This window comes from Ranitomeya imitator, chromosome 1 (genome assembly GCF_032444005.1).
Source record: "Ranitomeya imitator isolate aRanImi1 chromosome 1, aRanImi1.pri, whole genome shotgun sequence".
Taxonomy (NCBI): domain Eukaryota; kingdom Metazoa; phylum Chordata; class Amphibia; order Anura; family Dendrobatidae; genus Ranitomeya; species Ranitomeya imitator.
In genome coordinates this window covers 1,179,268,361-1,179,290,282 of record NC_091282.1, presented here as the reverse complement: position 1 = coordinate 1,179,290,282, position 21,922 = coordinate 1,179,268,361, and the positions used below count along the sequence as shown (strand labels likewise).

The 21,922-nt window shown below is 48.5% G+C and overlaps 1 protein-coding gene across 2 annotated transcripts in view; it reads right to left on the bottom strand.

Moving 5' to 3' along the window:
* The window catches only part of HTT (huntingtin), a 276,760-nt gene that overhangs the window by 105,096 nt on the left and 149,742 nt on the right, over positions 1 to 21,922 (bottom strand). For both annotated transcript variants that reach the window (XM_069744747.1, XM_069744746.1), the window contains 3 exons: positions 18,059 to 18,205; positions 8,422 to 8,542; positions 1,325 to 1,470 (listed from right to left, as the gene is read on the bottom strand). In XM_069744747.1, the coding sequence (XP_069600848.1) occupies positions 1,325 to 1,470; positions 8,422 to 8,542; positions 18,059 to 18,205 (414 nt within the window). The remainder of the gene's footprint in view (positions 1 to 1,324; positions 1,471 to 8,421; positions 8,543 to 18,058; positions 18,206 to 21,922) is intronic.

Here is a 21,922-nt window from a genome sequence, read left to right as displayed (position 1 = left end):
AGGAGCTAGCCGCGTGGGTCGGGAGCACCAAGATTGCGCCGGTGGGTGGAGCTCGCCAAGGTAATGATGGTCGGGTGGGAGAAAAGCCTGTCCGAAGGAAAAGGAAGTGGGCAGAGTCGCGTCGCCTGAAGTAGGCCCCGGGAGCATAAATAAGGCCAACAGTGTAGACCGCCAAGAAGAAGTAGCACGGCCGCCTACAAAGGCCTTCGTTTGAACGGAGTGATGACCCCCGCCCTCTCCTGGGTCCCCCTTGCTGCCTGTGGGCAAGAAATGAGGGGAAACGCCGACCAGGCCAAAGGCAGCCTGGAACCCTGCGCACTTCTATGAACAAAAGGGAATCCCAAGAGATCCCCCCATGACTACCCCGGATTTGAGGAGAGATTCTAGGAGTAGGAATACTCACCTAAAACATCCCACGTTGTCTGTTACTAACCTCAAACCTAATGGGGAAGGTATCAGATGACCAGGTGACGGACGTCCTTGTCTCCTCCAACCGACAGGCTCTGGTGGGCGAGTGGGTGGGGGAAAGAGCTAGGACCGGTCTTCTAAGCACGATTGTGTGCTAGAGTCTTGGTCCTGCTGTGGGATCTATGAGGATACGGGGTGGCAGTACACGCTGTACTCATAGTCCGCATTGTGGGATTACAGTTGTTACTGTTCACACTGTATCCCTCCGGAAAACATGAAAGAAAACTACGCACATTGAGGTAGATAAGGGTCTAATGAAAGATCCGTGTCCACCTCCTACTGACACTAAGCTAAACTGAAGTTTCAGAATGCCAGTTGGTGGGGTGTACACTGCAGAGGAGGAGCCAACTTTTTTTGTGCATAGTGTCAACCTCCTAGTGGCAGCAGCATACACCCCCCATGGTTCCTGTGTCCCCCAATGAGGCGATAGAGAAAATCTTTTTTACAGCACTTTTACAGTACCATATATGAACCTATGTTAACAATATGGCAGGCCCCCTGCAAATTTTAGGCAATACAGAGACATAATGACTGTGGATGAGTGAACGTGCTGGGATCAGGTGTTATCTGAGCATGCTTGTGTGCTAACAGTGTCTTCGGCATGCTCGAATAATATGTTTGAGTCCCTGCGGCTCCATATTCGACAGCTGCAACACATGCATGGATTGCCTAACAAAAGGAATCCCTGCATGTGCTGTGGCTGTCGAACATATTATTCGAGCACATCGAAGACACTCCTGGTAGACGTGCATGCTCAGATAAAACCTTGTCCCAGCACGTTCGCTCATCGATACTGATGACCCAATCTGTCAGTTTCAGTACAGACCTGCCCTTCATTCCCCATGGGCTTATTTACCTGAAGGACCGGCCTCTGTTCTTGTACAGTTGGATCCGTGAGGCCTGTGCCCCAGAGGACACGATGTACCCACAATGCCAGCCAACGCTCCACGTACACACTGGGTACGCTGTTGACAACAGACATAAAGCTTCACAGCAACCGAACTAAAAAGGAAGAGAAAAATCAAAGTGAATTGTTTGTGATCTAGAACAATTTTCAAGCTACCGTAATCTGGTTCCCCATATAATGCCAGGATCAAACAGGAATCCAATTACCATCATTGCTTTCTCTTCATTAAAATGCCTTTTTGCAAAGGACTTCATTAAAGCCCCAGCCCATTGATTTACTTTCTCGTTTCCCCCTTTATTAGGGATCATGTGTATAAGTGTCATGTATCATACTCACTGATTGCAGTCTTCTCCCTTCTTTCAGCGGCACTCCAGTCCATTGGCCGCATTGTGATGACTGCATTTGTGACCTGTCGAATCACACAGTCGTTGCTACAGCTATCCGGCAGGTGACAGATGTGATCACGTGGTGCTGGACCGTAATGCCGCTGAATAGGGATGAAGACATTCACTGGTGTAGTAAGTTACTACCATCAAGATAACTTACACACATGATCACAAAGAGCAGTGAGAAATACATTTCCAGCGAGGAATATGGGTCTACTTCATGCTTTCCAATACCAGTGATAGCCATGGGGGAAAGTAAGAGTTAATCCGGTATTATGTAGTCAAAACTGGGTTTTGAAAACCCCAAGGATCTGACCATGTAGCTGGAGACGATAGAAACCGGCAACAGGAAACTTTAAAGGGAACCTGTCACCCCCAAAATCGAAGGTGAGCTAAGCCCACCGGCATCAGGGGCTTATCTACAGCATTCTGTAATGCTGTGGATAAGCCCCCGATGTAACCTGAAAGATGAGAAAAAGAGGTTAGATTATACTCACCCAGGGGCGGCCCGGTCCGATGGGCGTCACGGTCCGAGGCCTCCTATCTTCTTATGATGACGTCCTCTTCTTGTCTTCACGCTGCGGCTCCGGCGCAGGCCTCTCCTGGCGCCTGCGCATTGCAGTACTTTGCTCTGCCCTCAACAGGGCACAGTACGCCTGCGCCGGAGCTGCAGGGTGAAGACAAGAGGACATCATCATAAGAAGATGGGAGGTCCCGGACCAAATCACAACCCCCACTGGACCGGACCGCAGCGGAACCGCCCCTGGGTGAGTATAATCTAACCGATTTTTCCCATCTTTCAGGATACATCAGGGGCATTCCAGAATGCTGTAGATAAGCCCCTGATGCTGGTGGCCGCAACTCATCTTCCATTTTGGGGGTGACAGGTTCCCTTTAACCCCTTTACCCCCAAGGGTGGTTTGCACGTTAACCGGGCAAATTTTTACAATTCTGACCACAGTCCCTTTATGAGGTTACAACTCTGGAACGCTTAAACGGATCCTGGTGATTCTGACATTGTTTTCTCGCGACATATTGTACTTCATGATAGTGGTAAAATTTCTTTGATATTACCTGCGTTTATTTGTGAAAAAAAAACAGAAATTTGGCGAAAATTTTGCAATTTTCTAACTGAATTTTTATGCAATTAAATCAGAGATATGTCACACAAAACACTTAGTAAGTAACATTTCCCACATGTCTACTTTACATCAGCACAATTTCTGAACCAAATTTTTTTGTTTGTTAGGGAGTTCTAAGGGTTAAAAGTTAACCAGCAATTTCTCACTTTTACAACACCATTTTTTTTAAGGGACCACATCTCATTTGAAGTCATTTTGAGGGGTCTATATGATAGAAAATACACAACTGTGACACCATTCTAAAAACTGCACCCCTCAAGGTGCTCAAAACCATATTCAAGAAGTTTATTAACCCTTCTGGTGCTTCACAGGAATTTTTGGAATGTTTAAATAAAAATGAACATTTAACTTTTTTTCACAAAAAATTTACTTCAGCTCCAATTTGTTTTATTTTACCAAGGGTAACAGGAGAAAATGGACCCCAAAAGTTGTTGTACAATTTGTCCTGAGCACGCTGATACCCCATATGTGGGGGTAAACCACTGTTTGAGTGCATGGGAGAGCTCGGAAGGGAAAGAGCGCCGTTTGACTTTGCAATGCAAAATTGACTGGAATTGAGATGGGACACCATGTTGCGTTTGGAGAGCCCCTGATGTGCCTAAACATTGAAACCCCCCCACAAGTGACACCATTTTGGAAAGTAGACCCCCTAAGGAACTTATCTAGATGTGTGGTGAGCACTTTGACCCATTAAGTGATTCACAGAAGCTTAGAATGCAGAGCCGTAAAAATAAAAAAATCATATTTTTTCACAAAAATTATCTTTTCGCCCCCAATTTTTTATTTTCCCAAGGTTAAGAGAAGAAATTGGACCCCAAAAGTTGTTGTACAATTTGTCCTGAGCACGCTGATACCCCATATGTGGGGGTAAACCACTGTTTGAGTGCATGGGAGAGCTCGGAAGGGAAAGAGCGCCGTTTGACTTTGCAATGCAAAATTGACAGAAATTGAGATGGGACGCCATGTTGCGTTTGGAGAGCCCCTGATGTGCCTAAACAGTGAAACCCCCCAATTATAACTGAAACCCTAATCCAAACACACCCCTAACCCTAATCCCAACGGTAACCCTAACCACACCTCTAAACCAGACACACCCCTAACCCTAATCCCAACCCTATTCCCAACTGTAAATGTAAGCCAAACCCTAACTTTAGCCTCAACCCTAACTGTAGCCTTAACCCTAGCCCCAACCCTAGTGGGAAAATGGAAATAAATACATTTTTTTAATTTTTTCCCTTACTAAGGGGGTGATGAAGGGGGGTTTGATTTACTTTTCTAGCGGGTTTTCTAGCGGATTTTTATGATTGGCAGCCACCACACTAAAAGACGCTTTTTATTGCAAAAAATATTTTTTGCGCTACCACATTTTGAGAGCTATAATTTTTCCATATTTTGGTCCACAGAGTCATGTGAGGTCTTGTTTTTTGCGGGACAAGTTGACGTTTTTATTGGTAACATTTTCGGGCACGTGACATTTTTTTTAATCGCTTTTTATTCCGATTTTTGTGAGGCAGAATGACCAAAAAACAGGTATTTGTGAATTTCTTTTGAGGGGGGTAGTTACGGACGCGGCAATGCTAAATAGGTGTACTTTTATGGTTTTGTTTTTTTTATTTAGATAAAGAAATATATTTATGGGAACAATATATTTTTTTTTTCTTTATTTAGGATTTTTTTTATTTTTTTTTTTTTTACACATCTAAATATTTTTCTTCTCTATCGACTCTCATTGGGGAACACAGGAACCATGGGTGTAAGCTGCTGCTGCCACTAGGAGGCTGACACTAAGCAAATAAAGTTAGCTCCTCCTCTGCAGTGTACACCCCGACAGGAAGTAGGATATTCAGATTAGCTTAGTGTCAGTAGGAGGTGGACACGGGTCTTTCATTAGACCCTTATCTACCTCAATGTGCTTTTGTCCAGCTCCAACGCATCCTCTGGAGCGATCCTTGGACAGGCTGGACCTCGTCAGGGCAGTGAGGATCTCCCTGGCTAGCACGTCCGCTTTCCAAAAGACGGATTCTCTTTTTGCCATCCTTGATGGCACGCGTAGAGGCCTGCCGGCTTCCAAGGTGACTATTGCTCGCTGGATCAGAGCAGCAATTTTGGAGCGCTCGCCAAATTTTACAAGGTCCATACCTACGATTCGTCGGACGCTAGCCTGGGCAGAAGGATCCTGCAGGCGGGAGTGGTGGGTCCTCTGACCTCATGGAAGTCTGTTTTTCCCTCCCCAGGGACTGCTTTGGGACGTCCCATGGTTCCTGTGTCCCCCAATGAGAGGCGATAGAGAAAACAGGATTTTTGATTGCTTACCGTAAAATCTGTTTCTCGGAGCCTCCATTGGGGGACACAGCACCCTCCCAAGTTGAACAGCTCTGTTTACTGTGTTATACTGTTAAAGTATGAGTTCTTTGAACACTGAGTGTTTGAAACGGTTAATCTGTGGAGCGCTGCGGAATTTGTTGGCGCTATATAAAGATTATTATTATTATATTATTCTCTCTGTTTTACACGTTGCTTCTCCTACTGCTTTCTCACTAACTGAATATCCTACTTCCTGTCGGTAGGGTGTATACTGCAGAGGAGGAGCTAACTTTTTTTATTTGCATAGTGTCAGCCTCCTTGTGGCAGCAGCATACACCCCAGGGTTCCTGTGTCCCCCAATGAAGACTCCGAGAAACAGATTTTACGGTAAGCAACCAAAAATCCTGTTTTTCACTTTATAACATTGCCCCGGGGGAGGATCATGTTATAAGGTCAGATCGCTGATCTGACACTTTGCAGAGCACTGTGTCAGATCAGCGATCTGACGTGCACAGCTCCAAGCTTCCCGGCGCCTGCTCTGAGCAGGCACCTCCCAGCAGGACCCGGATGCAGCCCCGCGGCCATTTTGGATCCGGGGCCTGCAGGGAGAAGAAGGTAGGAGACCCTCGGAGCAACGCGATCACATCGCGTTGCTCCCGGGGTCACAGGGAAGCCCGCAGGGAGCCCCCTCCCTGCGCGATGCTTCCCTATACCACCGGAACACTGCAATCATGTTTGATCGTAGTGTGTCGGGGGTTAAGGTGTCGGGGGCAGTCCGTGACGGCTCCTGGCACATAGTGCCGGATGTCAGCTGCGATAGGCAGCGATCAACCGCGCTCCCCCCGTGAGCACGGCCGATCACTATGACGTACTATCCCGTCGGTGGTCATACGGGCCCACCCCACCTCGACGGGATAGTACGTCTAATGTCAGAAAGGGGTTAAATAATACCTTAAAGGGATTCTGTCAGCAGAATCAACCCTCCTAAGAAATTAACACCGTAACCCCAGGAGCTTTTTCAGTTTTTGCATTTTCGTTTTTCGCTCCCCTCCTTCCCAGAGCCATAACTTTTTTAATTTTCTGTCAATATGGCCATGTGAGGGCTTATTTCTTGTGGGACGTGTTGTACTTTTGAGAAACACCATTGATTTTACCATGTCATGTACTGGAAAATGGGGAAAAAAATTCCAAGTACGGTGAAATTGCAAAAAAAGTGCAATCCCACACTTGTTTTTTTGTGTGGCTTTTTTGCTAGGTTCACTAAATGCTAAAACTGACCTGCCATTTTGATTCTCCAGGTCATTACGAGTTCATAGATACCAAACAAGTCTAGGTTCTTTTTTTATCTAAGTGGTGAAAAAAAAAATCCAAACTTTGCTAACAAAAAATAAAAAAATAAAAATTGCTCAATTTTCCGATATCCGTAGCATCTCCATTTTTCGTGATCTGGGGTCGGGTGAGGGCTTATTTTGTGTGTGCCAAGCTGATGTTTTTAATGATTCCATTTCGGTACAGATACGATCTTTTGATCACTTGTTATTGCATTTTAATGCAATGTTGCGACAACCAAAAGAACATAATTCTGGCGTTTTTAATTTTTTTTTCCTCGCTACACCATTTAGCGATCAGGTTAATTCTTTTTTTATTGATAGATCGGGCGATTCGGAACACGGCGATACCAAATAGCTGTAGGTTTGATTTTTTTTTTTTATTGTTTAATTTTGAATGGGGCAAAATGGAGATTTGAACTTATTTTTTTACTTTTTTCATATTTTTTAAAACATTTTTTTTTTACTTTTGCCATGCTTCAATAGTCTCCATGGGAGGCTAGAAGCTGGCATAGCCAGATCGTCTCTGCTACATAGAAGTGAAGCTCAGATCGTCCCTATTTAGATTAAATACAGCATTGCTATGAGCGCCGACCACATGGTGGCGCTCACAGCAATCCGGCATCAACAACCATAGAGGTCTGCAGGAGACCTGGTTGTTATGCCGACACACCGATGACCCCCGATCATGCGACGGGGTTCACCGGTGTGCGCATTTCCGTCCAGATGGATGGAAGCGCTTGTTAAATGCGGCATTTGACTAGTTAATGGGCGCGGGTGGATCGCGATTCCACCCACGCCTAGTGCGGGCACATGTCAGCTGTACAAAACAGCTGACATATCCCGGCTTTGATGCGGGCTCACTGCCGGAGCCCACAACAAAGCTGGCAGAAAGGGATTAATATGGGAACATAGCAAATAGATGAAAATAAATGATACCTTGATATCTGATCAGGGAGATCTATGTCCGGCCCATAGATATTAACAGGCCATTTGCACATTAAGAAAAATGTGAATTTCTCTGGAACACAACATCAGATCCCAGATATCAAGGTATCATTTTAATCAGCTTCCTATGACATATATGCCAATAAAGACAGCTTAGGACGGTCGATCCTACTGACAGATGCCCTTTAATAACAGCATATCAGGGTTGGAATCGGATGTCCAGCGTTATAGTCGTATCATGTCTGGTTGGGATTCATGTAATACTTGTGCTTCCCCAAGTGTGTAGCTCGACTTGCTTTCAGGCTTAAATGTGCATTTGGTGGGTAAATAGGGATTTTTGTGTACTCACCGTAAAATCCTTTTCACCGAGGCAATCAATGGGGGACACAGGACCATAGTTCTTGCTTAGAGGCACTTCGGTCTGCTTTCAGACCCCACCGTTTTTATTGCTCCAGGAGAGGTAGATGGAGGGCTACTCCATGTGGTCGCCTGCTACGGAGGGGGGAGATCGGAACGCGAAGGAACCGTCGCCCGTAAGGTGAGCTCAGGGCTGGCATTAAACGTCGCAAGAAAGGATACGGAAGGAACGCTCCACGTACTTGCCTGTTGATGATTCGGGGGAGATCGGAACCTAGAAAGGATTAGTCGCCCCCATTCGCTCCGTTAAGGGAAAAAATAGAATAAAAATAAACAATGAAAATAAAAACGGTGGGGCCTGAAAGCAGACCCAAGTGCCTCTAAGCAAGAACTATGGTCCTGTGTCCCCCAATGAGGCTTAGGAGAAAACTTCAATTATATCCAGCTCAAGTTGACATGAAGGAACCAACTTCTCGTATAATAACTTTTGGACATCGTTTCTCTGCAAGAGCCAACACTGCATAATTTGCCAGGCCATGAAAAGTAAATGGCTGCTTCTTCTTCACGACAACTATCATTACCGTGAGAGCTCGTGTGGTCGACGTGGTTAACGCGTGGGAGACTGCGGTGATGACCTTGGACAGGTTATTCTCCATGCTGACATCTGTTGGACCATGTAGAATATTGTACCCTTTGTAGATCCTGCAAAGAGTTTCGCAGTCGTAAAAAAATCAGAGCAAAAAGCTTATTGCAAACACATTTTAAGTTTGGTAGATAATGTAAAAATTATTAATTACAGAAAGCGATTTTACAAAAGAGATGACAGGATGACCGGAACAGGTATCGACAGGCGGACTGTGAACAGCCAAGAACGACATGCACCGTTCTCAACCAACTCTAGACCATTGCTTGCCATTCATGGTCGAAGTAATGTAAACCATATCTCTCTCCAATTCAGGCCATCCAGATCAGTTCTGTAGAATAAACCTTTTGAAGTCACCAATAAAGTGAAACTAACCAATGAACTTCCACAGACTAAAAAAAAAAAAAAGGTGGCATTTCATTTGGAGGGTTTCTCTGCAACGCCCCCTTCTTTGCTCTCCATCAGGGTGAGGTAATCTTACGCCCAATGCCATCTATTATCCCAAAGGTGGTGCCAGCCTTGCACATCAACAGCAAGGACATCATTCCCCCTTACTTCCATCACCGGGACTGTTCTCTCCACCATCACAACTTGTTTTGGTTATGGAAGCCTGCCAGTGGTTTTGTTGGCTCTTTGCAATTCCTGATAGGCCACACAAGTTTTTTTGGGGAAAAAATCTTTTTGCAGTAGCCTATCAGGGACCACAAAGATTGTGGAAGCCTAAAAGTCCCTTCAGGGTGATCATATATTCCATAAGGGTGGTCAGGTATCAGGTTTGCATTTGACAGATCTCCCAGCTGAGCCTCTCACATCTCCAAAGTTCTACAACTGGCTTTTGCCTCTATTTGGTGGGTAAGGTGCTGTCGGCCACTGTCTGCTAGACGAGCCTCGTAGTCAGTTGTTGTATTTCCCCACTCTGAGATGTCCAATGGTCTTATGTTGACCAAAGTAATTAATGAAGAAATTGTATTTTTGTACTTAAATGTAGAATACCTTTTTCATTCAATAAATTGGGGAACATCATTCCCACCCTGTAATTCTAGTTTTCTTTCCCAGGCCCAATTTCGGCTGCCTTTAGCTATTCTCTTCCTCGTATTCAGATCATGATGGTTCCATGATGTTACTTGCTAAAGATTTTTTATCTCTCCTACTGCTTATGGCACTAAATTAAACTGCCTAGTGTCTGAGGAAAAGGTGCAATTTTCCAAGCGGAGACAACACTTTTTTTCACCTAGAGTAAAGCGTACTAATCGTAGGGGCTACCCGTGCCCCACTATGTATTCACTGAGAAAACAGGGTTTCTTTCTCGCCTCATTTGGGGACACAGGTAACCATAGGTGTATGCTGCGGTCACTAGGAGGCTGACACTATGCAAATAAATAAGAAGTAGCTCCTCCCCGGCAGTATACACCCTCCGACAGGCACCAGGCAACTCAGTTTTTGCTTAGTGTCTGTAGGAGGCGGACCTGGATCTAACCCCAGATCCGCATTTCTTTTACAGGGATTTGTTTTGTTTATTAACCTTTTCTTTTTTCTTCAGGGTAACAGGGTGCAGTTTTTCTCACCCTGTTTTCCCCACTCTGAGCGACCGAGAGAGCTGTGTGGTATTACCCACATCGCACCATCTCGGACCCGCTGGGCAGGACTTGTCCCCTGTCACCCTTTCGGGTGTTCAGGGTGACTTCTTCTCGGTGGCCAGTCCTGCCCGTTTCCCCTCCTCATCCCTCTCCTCGGAGTGGGCTGAGAGGAAGACGGCGGTCACTTCCAGTGACCCTCTCCCCCTGGTTAGGGGTCGACGCCATCTTCTGCGCCGGAGAGTTCGTGGCGCGGTAAGGAGAACTTCTTCCAGGACCCTCTCCTACCAGGGATCTTGATGGTTCCTCATCTCCAGGTAAGGGATCTTCAATCAACAAACTCCCCTCCCCAGCCCCCCCCCCCCTTCCTTCCCCCACCCTGCCCGCAGCGATCTCCATAGATCTTACCAGGCTTCCTTTTGATAGGGGAGAGGGATGCATTTTCAGGCGCTGGGATGCGCTAACACCACAGGGAAAGGGATCACATAATGCAGGCATTTTTTCCCTCCTTTTATTGAAACTTGCAGGCGCACGCGCCCGCCATTTTTTTCTGTCTCTCCCAGCCTTTCTCCTTCTTTTGGCGCTTGCGCACCCTCTTGTGGTGGCCGGCATTATTGCGGCCGGGAATTTTTCAGCGCTCTGGGGGGCGTTTCTTACTATCCCCCCTTCGGCGCCTGTCCACACCCACAGTGTTGCGCGGTCTCCGCGCTCTTTCTACTGCTTCCTGCTCCCTGTTAGCGTCTGCTCACCTCGTGGGACACAGGATTCTCGGGGGAACACAGGCACCTGCGGCTACCGCTGTTGCTGTTTTTCAGCAGGCTCAGCGCTACTGCTCCCTCGGGCTCACCTCCTCACGGCAGTACTTCTCCGCACCTGGACAAGGTAATATCCACCTATGTCCAACCCCACCCCGGCCTTTGCCACTACGGCCATCCATTACGCCTGCGCTCACTGTAAGAAAAAGTGGGCCTCAGGTCAGCCTTCACCTTTCTGCCGATCCTGCGTTCCTCCCACCATGTCAGTCCCTCAGGAAGCTCCTAGGTCCCGGGATGAGTGCACCCCCCCTCCCCCGGAGTGGGCTGTTGCTATATCTCAATCAGTGTCCGACCTGACTAAGGTTTCTCAGTCCCTGGTCCAGACACTTGAACGTATCCCGCTTCTCTCTGATGCCACCAGTGCCACGAACGCCTCACACGGCGATTCGCTCGCACCTGTCCTAGACCCTCACAGAGGCAGACCGGACAAAAGAGACAGAAAACAGACCTTATCTAGATCCTCTTCCAGTTCCCTGGACGGGATTCCCCTATCTGCCCGTTCCCCCTCCTCGCAGGCGGACGTCGGGTCAAACCTATCCTCTAAGTCGGAATCTGACTGATGCAGATCAGACTTCCGGAACACAGGAGATGGTTGATAGCCTTATTTCGGCTATCATTCAGACGCTCGATCTTAAGGAGGATGAAGCGAGCTCTCACGATGTCTCAGTTGCGTTTAAACGGGTTAAACGTCCCTCTAGGTTTTTTCCTAATCACTGGGAGTTTGACAACACTACCTCTATACACTGGGAAAACCCTGGCAAGCATTTCCCTGGCAGGAAATGGCTTGATGTATTATACCCTTTTCACTCCGACCTTGTCTCCAAATGGTCCGAGTCTCCTAAGGTCGACCCGCCCGTCTCCAGGCTATCCCGGACACGGCTTCCCTTAAGGACCCCACGGACAGGCAAATCGAGGCATTAGCAAAATCGGCATTTGAGGCTTCCGGAGCCTCCCTCTGCCCTAGTTTCGCCTCGTCCTGGGTAGCCAAGGCTGTGTCAGCCTGGTCCAAGACCCTGCGCAGAGGCATTTTGGCCTCTGCTCCTGCTGAGGAACTGTCTGACTTGGCAGATCAGAATTCTCTTGCGGGTAAATACCTCATGAATGCCTCCCTTGATGCAGCGGCCTGCTCCAACAGGGCTAACAGCAACATTGTGGCCATTCGCCGGATTCTCTGGCTAAAGGCGTGGAACGTTGACCCGGCTTCTAAAAAATCTCTCACTGGTCTGCCCTTCCAGGGTTCTAGACTCTTCGGCATGCAGCTGGATCAAATGATCTCAGACGCTACGGGTGGTAAGAGTACCTCCTTACCCCAGTCCAAGCCGAAACGTCCCTTCAACCGGAGGGGCCCCCAGTCCTTTCTTCCCTTTCGGTCCTTCGCCTCATCAGAAAACCCCAACCAGGACCGTTCTTCCTCGCAAGGAGGCCGAAGAAAACCTTCTTTCAGGCATCCACTGCGCTAGAGGGCTAAGAGCCACCCCGCAAGACCATCTGGATCTCGGGGCCACAGGTTCTCTAATAAATGACGGGTCGCCCCCACCTGGAAATTTCTCCAGGCTGGGAGGCCGACTTCTCCTGTTCTCAGAGCTTTGGCTATCAGTAGTCGACGACGACGCCTGGGTCAGGGAGATCGTCACTTCAGGCTACAAGATAGAATTTTCTTTGCCCCCAGGAAGACGTTTCCTGCTCTCTCGTCCTCCCAAACAGCCCTCCCACCTCTCAGGACTTCTCCAGGCCGTCGATTCGCTACTCGCCTCAGGAGTCGTAGTTCCGATGCCTCATCGCGAGCGGTTTTTGGATTTTTACTCAAACCTGTTCGTGGTTCCAAAAAAGGACGGCTCTCTCCGTCCAATTTTGGATCTCAAGCAGCTGAACCGCCATCTCCGGATTTGGCGTTTCAGGATGGAATCGCTACGCTTGGTGGTCGCGTCCATGGAACCGGGAGAGTTTCTGTGTTCCGTGGATATCCGAGATGCGTACCTTCACATCCCTATTTGCGTACGACATCAGAGATTCCTCCGGTTCGTGATCCAAGGTCATCACTATCAGTTCACGGCCCTCCCTTTTGGTCTGGCATCTGCGCCAAGGGTCTTTACGAAGGTCATGGCAGGTGTCATGGCCATCCTACGTTCAAAGGGGATTCTGGTAATCCCATACCTCGGCGACCTCTTGATCAAGGGTCCATCCCGTCGGGATAGCAGCCAGAGCCTCCAGCTTGCTCTGGACACGCTTCTTCGCCTCGGCTAGATAATCAATTACCAGAAGTCTTCCCTGATTCCAACTCAGCGGCTGGAGTTCCTGGGCATGGAATTCGACACCTCTCAGGCCTTTTTTCCCAAGGAGAAGTTCCTTTCTCTTCGCCGGGGGGGGGGTGCCAGAGCACTGCCGTGGCTTACATAAAGCATCAGGGAGGGACTCGCAGCACACAAGTCATGGCGGAAGTGGCAAAAATTCTGCGTTGGGCGGAGGGTCACGTTTCCTCTCTGTCAGCCGTCTACATCCCAGGGGTGGACAATTGGGAAGCCGACTTTCTAAGTCGCCAGGGCATCGTGGCGGGCAAGTGGTCTCTTCTCCCCACAATCTTCAGCCAGATTTGACCGCGGTGGGGCGTCAAAGACGTCGACTTGATGGCCTCCCGGGCAAACCACAAGGTTCCCCAGTACGTCTCCAGATCTCGGGATCCAATTGCCGTCGGATGTGACGCTCTCGTGATCCCGTGGACCCAGTTCCAGATGCCCTATCTGTTCCCACCTCTTCCCTTGATCCCAAGGGTCGTAAAAAGATAAAGACAGAAGGGGTCCCCGTACTCTTAGTAGCTCCAGATTGGCCTCGCAGGACCTGGTATGCGGAACTGGTGAACATGCTATTGGACGTTCCGTGGAGGCTTCCGGATCGTCTGGACCTTCTTTCGCAGGGACCCCTCTTCCACCCGAATTCTCAGTCTCTGAAATTAACGGTATGGCCGTTGAGGCCGCGGTCCTGAAGGACGTGGGTTTTTCTCATAGAGTCATCCAGACTATGATAAGGGCAAGAAAACTGGCTTCCTCGCGTATTTACCACAGGTGATGGAAGGCTTTTTTCCGGAGGTGTCAGGACAACAATCTGTTTCCTATGACCTTTTCCCTTCCATCCCTTCTCGGTTTCCTTCAAGCGGGTCTAGATTCGGGTCTTTCCCTTAGCACCTTGAAGGGTCAGATTTCCACTCTGTCCATTCTTTTTCAAACAGACCTGGCCTCACTGCCTCAGGTGAGAACCTTCATCCAGGGGGACGCTCATATAGCTCCCCCTTATCGTCCTCCTGTCGAGCCTTGGGACCTCAACCTTGTTGTGGATGCCCTCCAGTGTGCGCCCTTTGAACCGATTCAGGACATTTCCTTCTCGCTTCTATCCTGGAAGGTGGCCTTTTTGGTCACCATCACCTCCATTAGAAGAGTGTCGGAGCTGGCGGCATTATCCTGTCGTTCTCCCTTTCTAGTCCTGCATCAGGACAAGGTGGTTCTTCGGCCGGTTCCTTCCTTTTTACCAAAAGGTAGTTTCGGCCTTTCACATCAATGAGGACATTGTCCTCCCTTCCTTGTGCCCTTCCCCGATTCACTCCTTGGAAAAGTCTCTTCACAAGTTGGATGTCGTCAGGGCTATCCGAATTTATCTCACCAGAACTTCCTCTTTTCGTCAGGCCGATCCTCTGTTCATCGTCTTGGAAGGGCGGCGAAAGGGGCTCCCTGCCTCCAAGTCCACAATTGCTCGTTGGATCCGTTCGGTGGTTCTGGAGGCATACCGTGTCCAAGACAAACGGCCTCCGTCGGGGGTGAAAGCTCACTCTACACGGGCTGTGGGAGCTTCCTGGGCAGTTCGTCACCAAGCTTCTGCCTCGCAGGTTTGCAAGGCCGCCACGTGGTCATCCATTCACACCTTTGTCAAATTCTACAAGGTGCATACTCAGGCTTCTGCGGACGCGAGCCTGGGTAGGAGAATACTGCAGGCGGCGGTTTCTGACCGGCCGACCCAACTCCTCTTTTTCTGCAGAATATCCCACCCTGGGGACTGCTTTTGGACGTCCCATGGTTACCTGTGTCCCCAATGAGGCGAGAAAGAAAGAGGGATTTTTGGTTCTTACCGTAAAATCTCTTTCTTGGAGCCTTCATTGGGGGACTCCCTTGAAGTTGTACCGTGTTGGCCAACGTGCCGTTGTTGTGGGTTGGTACATAGGTTGAGTTTTATATTACCTGTTCCTACTACTGCTTTTGCACCAACTGAGTTGCCTGGTGCCTGTCGGAGGGTGTATACTGCCGGGGAGGAGTTACTTCTTTATTTACATAGTGTCAGCCTCCTAGCGACAAGCAGCATTCACCCATGGTTACCTGTGTCCCCCAATGAAGGCTCCAAGGAAGAGATTTAACGGTAAGAACCAAAAATCCCTCTTTATGGTTGCTTGCCGTAAAATCTGTTTCTCGGAGCCTTCATTGGGGGACTCAGGAACCATGGGTGTATGCTGCTGCCACTAGGAGGCTGACACTATGCACAACAAAAAGTTAGCTCCTCCTCTGCAGTATACACCCCACCGACTGGCATTATGCACTTCAGTTAGTGAGAGAGCAGTAGGAGACAAAACAAGAAGGTTGAAACGTAACCACAAACATGAGAACTGTAAACATGAGAACAGTCATAGAACATGGAACAACAGAAAGTTAATAACATGGGAGGGAGCTGTGTCCCCCAATGAAGGCTCCGAGAAACAGATTTTACGGTAAGCAACCAAAAATCCTGTTTTCTATATCGCCTCTCATTGGGGGACACAGGAACCATGGGACATCCAAAAGCAGTCCCTGAGGTGGGAAAACAGACTTCCATCAGGTCAGAGGACTCACCACTGCCGCCTGCAGGATCCTTCTGCCTAGGCTGGCGTCCGCCGAAGCGTAGGTATGGACCTTGTAAAATTTGGCGAACGTGTGGATGGAAGACCAGGTTGTCACTTTGCAGAGCTGTAGGGCGAAAGCCCTGTGGTGTACCGCCCAGGAGGCGCCGACTGCCCGGGTAGAGTGAGCCTTGATCCCAGGAGGGGGCACTCTTTTCTTGACCCGGTAAGCCTCCAAAACTGCCGTTCTGATACAGCGAGCAATAGTCGCCCTGGAAGCCGGCAGGCCTCTGCGCGTGCCATCACAAATGACGAAAAGAGAATCCGTTTTCCGGAAAGCGAACATTCTGTCTAGGTAGATCCTCACTGCCCTGACGAGGTCCAGCTTGTTCAACGATCGCTCCAGAGGAATAGTCGGAGCTGGGGAAAAGGAAGGTAGAACGATGTCCTCGGTGAGGTGGAAAGTGAAAACTACCTTAGAAAGGAAGGAAGGCGGAGGCCTGAGGACCACCTTGTCCTGGTGGATGACCAAGAAAGGAGGTCGGCAAGAGAGGACTCCGACCGGCGTTCTTGTCTGGACCTTTTGCGGCTTGTAATGGAGAGCTCAGACGGAGGTTCCTGCGACCCGCTGGCTACCGCAGGGGTCTGCAGGGGTAATCGATCTAGCACGGACACCAGTGTTTGGGACACCCGTGTCAGATCCGCTACCGATTGTGACAGAGAGGAAGCCCAGCCTAAGGTGGGGGTATCACTCTCAAGCGGAGCGGCCGGGGGATCCTGGGCGGTGGGAACAATTGGGTTGCTGCAGGCCTGAGAGAGGAGAGGACTGACCTGAGGAAAGTTTGCAGTTACAAGCCAAACATGCAAAGTATTTGATTAAGGCAGAGGAATTAGAGGAAGAAGTAGGAGGACGAGAGCGGCCCCCTTTAGAGGTAGACATTTTTAAAAGGTCCCTGAAGAGAATGCCAGAGGGTTAGGGGACAGGGAAGCAGAGGGGAGTGTCAATCTGCAGTGCAGAGCTACTCATGGCAGGCGAAGTTCCAGACGGAAGACGCAGCCCAGATAGAAGATGGTCCCTCAGGGAAGAAAGCCTTTTGTGGAAGGGAATACGAATCTGCAGCAGTCCAGCCAAGGGGACCTGGAACTCGTAGTCATCCACTGCAGCGCACAGAGGAGGTAAGAGGCGTGCGTGGGCTCAGGAGCACAAAGATGGCGCCGGTGAGCGGAGCAACGCCAGGGGGATGATGGTCGGGCGGAAGAAAAGCCCGCCCGAGTAAAGGGGAAGTGGGCGGAGTGGGTCACCGGAAGTAGGCCCCGGGAGAAGCCGGGGCCTAAATTAGAAACCGGCGACCGCTGGAAAGTGCCGCAGCACCGGTGCTGGCCGGCTGGAAAGTGTGGCCTTGGAAGAGCCTTGTAGGCTGCCGCGTCAGTAGTGCGGCCGCAGGGTGGCGCGTTGCCGGAAGTAGGCCCCGGTGGAAGCCGGGGCCTAAATTAGAAAACGGTGACCGCCGGAGAGGGCCGCGGCGTCGAAGAAGGTGCGGCCTCCAAAGAGTGGCGCGACAGCCTGTCAGGGCCGCCCCGCCAGAAGAACGAGCGCGGTCGCAGGAAAGGTAGCAGGGTGCAGCGAAAGTGTTGCAAATGCAGTGATGACCCCTGCCCCCTCCTGGGACCCCTTTAGGAACGGGGGCAACGCCGACCAGGCTAAAGGTAGCCTGGAACACTGTACCAAGAAAGGGAACCCAAGGGACCCCCCCGGGACTACAGGAGGTGTTCTGTGGAATACTCACCTAAAACCACCCCACGTCGTCCGTTACTAACCTCAAACCTTGGGGAAGGTATCAGACGTCCATGGGAGCTAGTGATGGATGTCCTCGTCTCCGTGACCGACAGGCTGTGGTGGGCGAGTACGTGGGGGACAGAGCTAGGATGGGACTTCTGAGCACGCTAGTGTGCTAGGATCTTGGTCCTGCTGTCGGATCTATGAGGATACGGTGTGGCAGTACACGACGTACTCATAGTCCGTATTGTGGGATTACAGGTGTGACTGTTCACCTTGTATCCCTTCCGGAAAAAAAAAACCTGAAAGAAAAACGACGCACATTGAGGTAGATAAGGGTCTAATGAAAGACCCGTGTCCACCTCCTACTGACACCAAGCTAAAACTGAAGTGCATAATGCCAGTCGGTGGGGTGTACACTGCAGAGGAGTGGTTCACCCATGGTTCCTGTGCCCCCAATGAGAGGCGATAGAGAAATAAAACACACAAAATCATGTTCAGATTTGCATGTATTCTCCTCCATTAAGTATCCCATGACTGACAATCGTCCAGATTACCTGGTGATCGTACTGACAGCAAAGTGAGATGCCGGTTGAGTCTCATGCATGAGGAGCTTCAGGTAAACGCTGCTCTGGTCCCGAGCGGCTGCTACCACAGGATCGGCCTGTCCTTGATCACAGCTGTAAAATAACTTTGGAACCAGCCTGCCAAAAAAATAAACAAAATTAAAAAAAAGAAGCATAAATACATATATTAGTCAATAAACAGGATTAAGAACCCGCAGATAAAAGTAATCGCTTAATTTTGTAATCTTTGTTTACCAGCAGAAGATGACAGCATAAAAAAATAAGTAGAAAAACACTATTACCTTTACCACCATTTCCTTCATCAAGAGGATCCATAGATATTAGGCTTCTTTCACACTTGTGTCTTTACTGTTCCGTCGCTAAGCGTCGGCGCGACATACCAACGGACGTTGTGAAAATTCGGCACAACGTGGGCAGCGGATGCAGTTTTTCAACGCGTCCGCTGCCCACTGTAAAGTCCCGGAGAGGAGGGAGCGGGGTTCCGGCCGCACGGTTGGAAATGCAGGACCCGACGTACAAAAAAAAAAGTTCCCTTGAACGTTTTTTCGTGACGACGGTCCGCCAAAACACGACGCATCCAGTGCACGATGGACGCGACGTATGGCCATACGTTGCGATCCGTCGGCAATACAAATTATAGGAAAAAAACGCATCCTGCGGGCACATTTGCAGGATGCATTTTTTTCCCAAAACGATGCATTGCGACGGACGCCAAACGACGCACGTGTGAAAGTAGCCTTAGTGTTACAGTTTACTACTGCAAACAGAGTAATTATAGTCTTGGAACTTGAGCAACAAAATGATGCTTGTGGTGCACGAATTTTGCACAAAAATGCTATTTTTGGCCAATTGTTTTTGCATGTTCTGCAAAAATGTCAAAAACATTGTACAAAAATTATAATAAAATTATTATTATATTTACATAGGGCAAACATATTCTGCAGCGCTTAAATTCCAGGAGTACATAAAATTACTCGAGGGGGTTGGGAACTGGAGCACATTTACGTAAAAATTGTTCGACTTTGTGAAATCGCAATTGATGAATCAGTCAGAAACATCTGGACAACTGAATCCCATCTGCATTGGAGAACACACACAAAAACACATAAAAAAAAAAAAAAAAAAGCCAAACGCAAAATGGATTTGGTCACGGATCCCTACTCTGTGGTGTCACTTATTCGTCACGTGCCTGCTCTCACACGTGACTTGGTGTTGTGCCTGCAAGGGATAATCTATCTCCCCACTCTCAGTCCAGCATTCAACCTCTGTCATATGCTGTAATGGGAGCATAAATCACACACCGACCCAGGCCACACACCCGATCATACGCGCTGCCACCACTCACCGAATACACGGGCGATGAGTCCCAGAAATAATAATACTAATAAAAATATGTCTATCACTCATAAGGCTCACACACTTTAGGCTATGGATTCTTTTAGAACATTCAAGGTTCAAATTGTTAAAGTTTTATACTTTAATAACAAAAGGGTCAGTGCTTACAATAAGAAAAAGGTATAAAAATATCATAATAAAAAAACATACAACTTATGCAAAACAGTATCAAAATAAACAGGAGAAAACTTACAGAAATTATCTAACTGGTAGTTGCTTTCTGCTCCCTGAGGGGGGGTGAATAGAGTTGGTGGAATACATCAGCTTCTCAGGCTGCCCTCACATGTGAACACAATTCTCTGTCTGCAGCCTAAATTTATAACTTTGGTCTGAGGTCAGGTTTCTAGACCGGCCCCTCAGGTCAATATCATAGCTGCTGCCTGTTTGATTGGGCCACGGCTGCGCCTTCAATGAATATATATTATTTTTTCTTGTGGAAAGGTTCTCAGGGATAGATTCCCTCAGGCCACAATTAGCGTCTCCCCTCCAAGACCTAGAAGGTGCCAAATGTTGCTTTTCTTCTCGGCCCTAGCTAGACCCCCTAATGAGATATGGAGACAGAATTTCTACTAGTCCCAAGGAAGTACCTATTAACACCTAGGTGCGACTTGCCTTCAGGACAGATTTTACATTATCACTAGTCACACATATAACCCTATACATATGTCACTACACACACACATATATATATATATATATATATATATATATATATATATATATATATATATACATACACACACACATATTTCACCACACCTCCCTCCTTATGAACGTGCATGGGGGTTGACTTACAGGTCAGCTCCCGAGCACGTATCTGGTTCTGCCCCATCTTGGCGAGACAGGTCATCCGCATTGCCATGATCAACTCCCTTCTTATGCTGAATTGTGAAATCATATTGCTGAAGTATCAACCTCCATCTAAGCAATTTCCCATTGTCTCCAACTACTCTGTTGAGCCAACTCAATGGGTTATGATCTGTGATCACAGTGAAGTTGCGCCCATAGAGGTATGGTTGCAGCTTCTGCAGAGCCCACACGATTGCCAAACATTCTTTTTTAATGGTGGCATAATCCACTTTTCTGGGCAGGAGTTTCCTGCTTAGGTACAGAATTGGGTGTTCCTCTCCTTGTTCCATGAAGGTGAGGTACGATGCTTTAGCTAGCTGCTCTAACAGCTCATCTATCCTCGGCAAGGGGTAAGACCTCACATGTAGTCAGTACATTTAAATTCCTGTAGTCTACACAGTATCGGGTAGTACGGTTCTTTTTTGGGACAAGAACCACAGGCGAGGCCCAGGCACTCTGGGATTTTTGTATTACCTTGAGTTTCAGCATCTCCTCTACCTGTTTCCTCATGTGTGCCTTCACCTCTGCTGACACACGGTATGCAGACTGCCGTACTGGGGGATTAGTACCAGTGTCAACATGGTGAACTGCTAAGTGTGTCCTCCCAGGTTCCCCTGTGAAGACTTTGGTGAACTCGATGAGCGCCCCCATCAGCTCAGACCTCTGACTGTGGGATAGCTCAGGGTTAAACTCTGCTGACTCCAGGGCGTCTATGTACTGAGTCCTGGCCCCCACATCCAGTAACAGATCAGCCTTCCCCTCTTCAGGCAGGCTACAGACAGGTAAGACACAGGCCTCCCTGGCATGATGAGCCTTCAACGTATTTACATGAAACACTTTCTGACGCTTTGCATGCTCATCTAGTGTCACCACATAATTAACATCATTCAGCCGCTTATGTACAGTATATAGTCCCTCCCATGCTGCCTGCAATTTATTCTGTAACATAGGGACCTACACCCAAACCTTCTGCCCTTCCTCGTAGGCCCTCAGTCTGGCATTACGGTCGTACCAGACCTTCAGGTTGATTTGGGCCTGGATCACGTTCTCATGGGCTAGGTTGCTCAGTTTTTGCATTCTCTCTCTGAGCCACAGTACATATTCGACCACTGAGACTCTAGTAGTTCTAGATTCCCCTTGTAGATTGTGAGCCCTCGCGGGCAGGGTCCTCATTCCTCCTGTACCAGTTATGACTTGTATTGTTTAAGATTATTGTACTTGTTTTCATTATGTATACCCCTCCTCACATGTAAAGCGCCATGGAATAAATGGCGCTATAACAATAAATAATAATAATAATAATAATAATAGTTCTGGGGTCGTCCTCCCAACAGCCCTTAATCAAATCAAGTGGAATCTAGAATCCAGTAGACGCCTGGGGTACCTCTCTGTAGGCAAACAACAGATGGGGGAGGTACCGCTCCCAGTCTCTCCCTTCAGTCTCCACCAGCATTTTGAGCATTTGCTTTAATGTTCCATTAAAACGCTTGCAGAGTCCGTTGGTTTGGGGATGATAGGCGCTGGCCACAAAATGCTGTACTTGTATTCTTTCACAGAGGCTTTCCATCAGATCAGACATGAACTGGGCTC